Source organism: Gobio gobio, assembly GCF_949357685.1.
Source record: "Gobio gobio genome assembly, chromosome: 17".
Taxonomy (NCBI): Eukaryota; Metazoa; Chordata; class Actinopteri; order Cypriniformes; family Gobionidae; genus Gobio; species Gobio gobio.
In genome coordinates, this window is record NC_137110.1 from 37,800,010 (window position 1) to 37,803,639 (window position 3,630).

The following is a 3,630-nucleotide window of genomic DNA, read 5'->3' on the forward strand; positions in this document are numbered from 1 at the left end:
ACGTGCTTTTCTCGTGTCTCCTGGTGGCCGTGAGCATCATCTTCGCGATCATGGCTTACTTCTACACCTACATTGACCCGGCAGAAATCGAGGCTCAATTTATGGAGCTCGAGCCAGAAGATAAGAAAAAGAAAGAACTTGAAATGATGACGAAAGACAATGTGGAGTACGTAAACAGTAGCGAGAACACAGACGTCATTCAAACGAAGATCTAGAGACACATTGCTGCTTTTTTCTCCTCGTCTGCGGTTTAAAAGTGTTGGTGTTCCCTTTACTACTGATCGAAGAACTGATTCACCATTTTTATCATAGTTAGGCTTGGGATTTGTTATAGCATGAAAAGACAGTCAGCCCAAGGAAAAGCTAATTCTATCTCAAATTGAATGGTGTTGGGGACACTGACCAAGGGCAAAAGGTTTGGTAGTTCCAGAGTATCAGACTGTTAAGATCAACGTTAAAGTGGCCGGTTGTCACTCTCATGTGTTGGTGCCTTTGCGGGCGGGTTTTATTTATAAGTGTATTATGTTACTATCAGGAAAGAGAGTAGAAACAATTGATGCTCTTATTAGGCAAAGAAAAAAAAACTGCAATTCAATTTACCCTATCAAGGAAAACTAGTTTAAATGGAAACTGGAGTGAAAAAGTACGTCACACTGCTATTATTCTATTCTATTTTGAATGCTGATTCCCTCTTGTACTTCACGCAACACTTGTCCTGTTTCTGTAATTATGGATTGCATCTTTTAGAAAATATTCTAAAGTGCCTCTAAATATTTTTTTTAATGAATAGCCAATCCAAGTAATGGGCAAGACAGTATTGTATGAAGTAATTCATTTTCAACTTAGTTAATGCTATCATTTGACGGGGTTACAATAAGAATGTGCCTAATAACTAGCCTACCACTATGAGCATTAGATTTCAGTGTTTTTGGATGTATTTTTAAATTATTGTATTTTTTCTACATAACTGTAAATGGATTTTAAACTACATTGGGTTCAATAAGCTATGAAAGAATCAACTTTTGATGAAGTGCTTCAATATTAAAAATATATATCTACCATACTTGTGCCTCACAATGAAAATGTTTTGCCATTAAAAATCATTTGATAAAATCATGAGTTTGTCTAATTAAAGGGGCACTTCAGCGCTGGGAAGATGAATGTGTATTTAAACGGTGTCATTTATGTTGTAGAAATGTGAAATTATTTTTTAATATGGTGCCTTCTAGACTGAGAAAAGAGAAAATTTATTTGTCTCATGTGGATGAAAGAGGACAACTCCCAGAATGCACTTGCTTCTACACCACCCCCAGCGTCGTTTTGATCTTCATAATAATACAATAATTTCGTTCAGTTAGAGAATAAGCAATACAATTAAAAACTGAACGTGTCTTTTCAATAAAGTGTGAGTGAGCCGAATGAAAGTCACTGACAAACGCAGTACGAGTCCGATCTCATTCAGCACAGGGAAGTAAGAGCTGAGGCAAGCGTGGCATTCATTCTCAGCGTGTGTCCAGTCTGGCGTGTTTTCTGATCGCATATGGAAGCTAAACTTTCATAGGAATTCATTGAAAAGTTGAAACACTCACTTTGCTCCGCACTGCTCCGTTATGAATGCCCGAGGTCGAGCCGAGCGCATTTACATTCTGTGCGTGAGATCTCTCCCCTGTGGCCGGGTTGATAACATGCGGAACAGCTCCCTCTACTGGCCTCTGGCCAAAGATCCTCCGATGACGCAAAATGACGAGTATGCGTCATCGGATGATTTTTTTCCAGAAAAAAAATGCACAATTCTCTCAGCTCAGGGGGACATTGGACATGAGTAGGGCTGGGCAAAAAAATCGATTTTTCGATTAATCGTTTTTTAAAATGTGGTCGATTCGAACTCGATTCTCAAAGGTCAAGAATCAATTTTTTTTTACATATTTATTTCGTAAAATTTGAACATAAAATTAACGTATATCTAAGGCTGCATTCACACTGCAGGCTGAAACGACCCAATTCCGATTTTTTTGCCCTTATGCGACCTGTATCTGATCTTTTCATGACAGTCTGAACGACACAGATCCGATCTTTTCAAATGCGACCCAGGCCACTTGGGTATGTGGTCCAAATCCGATACATATCCGATCTTTTGAAATGCGTCTTCAGTCTGAACTGCCAGGTCACATGTATCCGACCCGCACGTCGTTGATACGCGACAAACGTCATCATTGTAACTCCCGTTCCTTACTCCAGTCCAGTGGTGGCGGTAATGCACAAGAAATAGTTGCTAACCGCCAATAAAAGAAGTACGCACCTGTTGCTAGCCAATACACTCCAACTCCAACGCGTTTCTGCACTGTTATGGGCCGCCGCAGACGTGTCTCTTCCCGTGACAAAGTTAGTTGAAGGCGCTCGCAAACATAATTGAAGGTGGATCTGGTCATTCTGAAGTTACTGACGAATTCGGTATCAGTAAAGCCACTCACATCAGTATCCCACCACTCCTGGCTGCGACTCCGCACACACACGTTTCTCTGTACAGACGTTGCTACCACTGCTCCACAAAACGCCATGGCCAAAAACCTTGCTCTCCTCCTCTTTATTAATTTTCTTCTTAACATGAGAAGGTTGTAATGGTGCTGGCTCCGTTGCGAAAATAACTTTAATAAAGCTAAACGAACTCCAATGCTGACACCCATATTTGGCTACTTCCGTAAACAACAAGTGACGTCGTTGACCGTTGAGTACTCTTCTGCGCATGCGGGTCACTTCTGGGTCATTTCACGTTCACACAGGAGATCACAAAAGGTCGCATTTAATTGGAAATGTGAACGACCTTGCAAAAAAATCGAATTTTTTCAAAAAATCAGAATTGAGCATTAAGCCCTGCAGTATGAACACAGCCTAATTACCAGTCTTCTTCACTAGATGTCACCCTCTTATTGGCCTTGCGCAATGTTACAAAGGAGCGAGAGGTGCGCCTGTCATTCCTTCATTCAGTCCTTAAATGGCGCCTCACAAATGATAAAATCAACAGTCAATAGACAGCGCAGGGCCAATAATTAAAACCTAATAGCTTAGCCTATATTATAAACAGATTTCCTCAAATAAAAGTTAGTCCATATAAGTCAGCACTTTAAGGTATTGATAATTATCACGGCAACTTCTTGTGTCTGTATGAAAAGTAACGAGCGGTGCAGAGGGAGGCTCGGATGCCAGGGGCTCCTTCTCATCCCCCGGCGGAGAGATGATCGAGCGGCGCGCCCCGCAAAGATAGCACCCATTCCCGGTTACGACCTCGATCCTTGAAAGGCCTCGTCAGGCACCACGATCGACCCGAATTACAGACGGTTTCGCCGGCGCGTTTCCGAGATATAGCCGGTTAAACTTTCAAGTGGTCTCGTTCGACCCGCCCTGGTTCTCGGTCCTGGGGGATTCCAGTCGATCCTGCCCGGTATCGCATATATGCTTGTCGCAAAGATAAAATCAAATGGCAATCGCATCTAAGGAAGGAACGCAAATAACAGAGATAGTGACGAAATATAATGCATCATCCGGGGCACGAATCAAAGCACAGACGCCCCTGGAGGAAAAAGCCTTCATGGCAAGAAAAGCTTGTCCTTTACTGAAAATTGCTGAAAATCA

General features: G+C 41.9%; 1 protein-coding gene across 1 annotated transcript in view; it reads left to right on the forward strand.

Moving 5' to 3' along the window:
- Positions 1–1,109, forward strand: part of slc15a1b (solute carrier family 15 member 1b) — a 23,124-nt gene extending 22,015 nt beyond the window's left edge. The window contains exon 20 of the mRNA XM_079840921.1: positions 1–1,109. This exon is cut by the window's left edge and continues 10 nt beyond it. Within this exon, the coding sequence (XP_079697047.1) occupies positions 1–215 (215 nt within the window). The 3' untranslated portion in view covers positions 216–1,109.
- Positions 1,110–3,630: the final 2,521 nt, after the last annotated feature.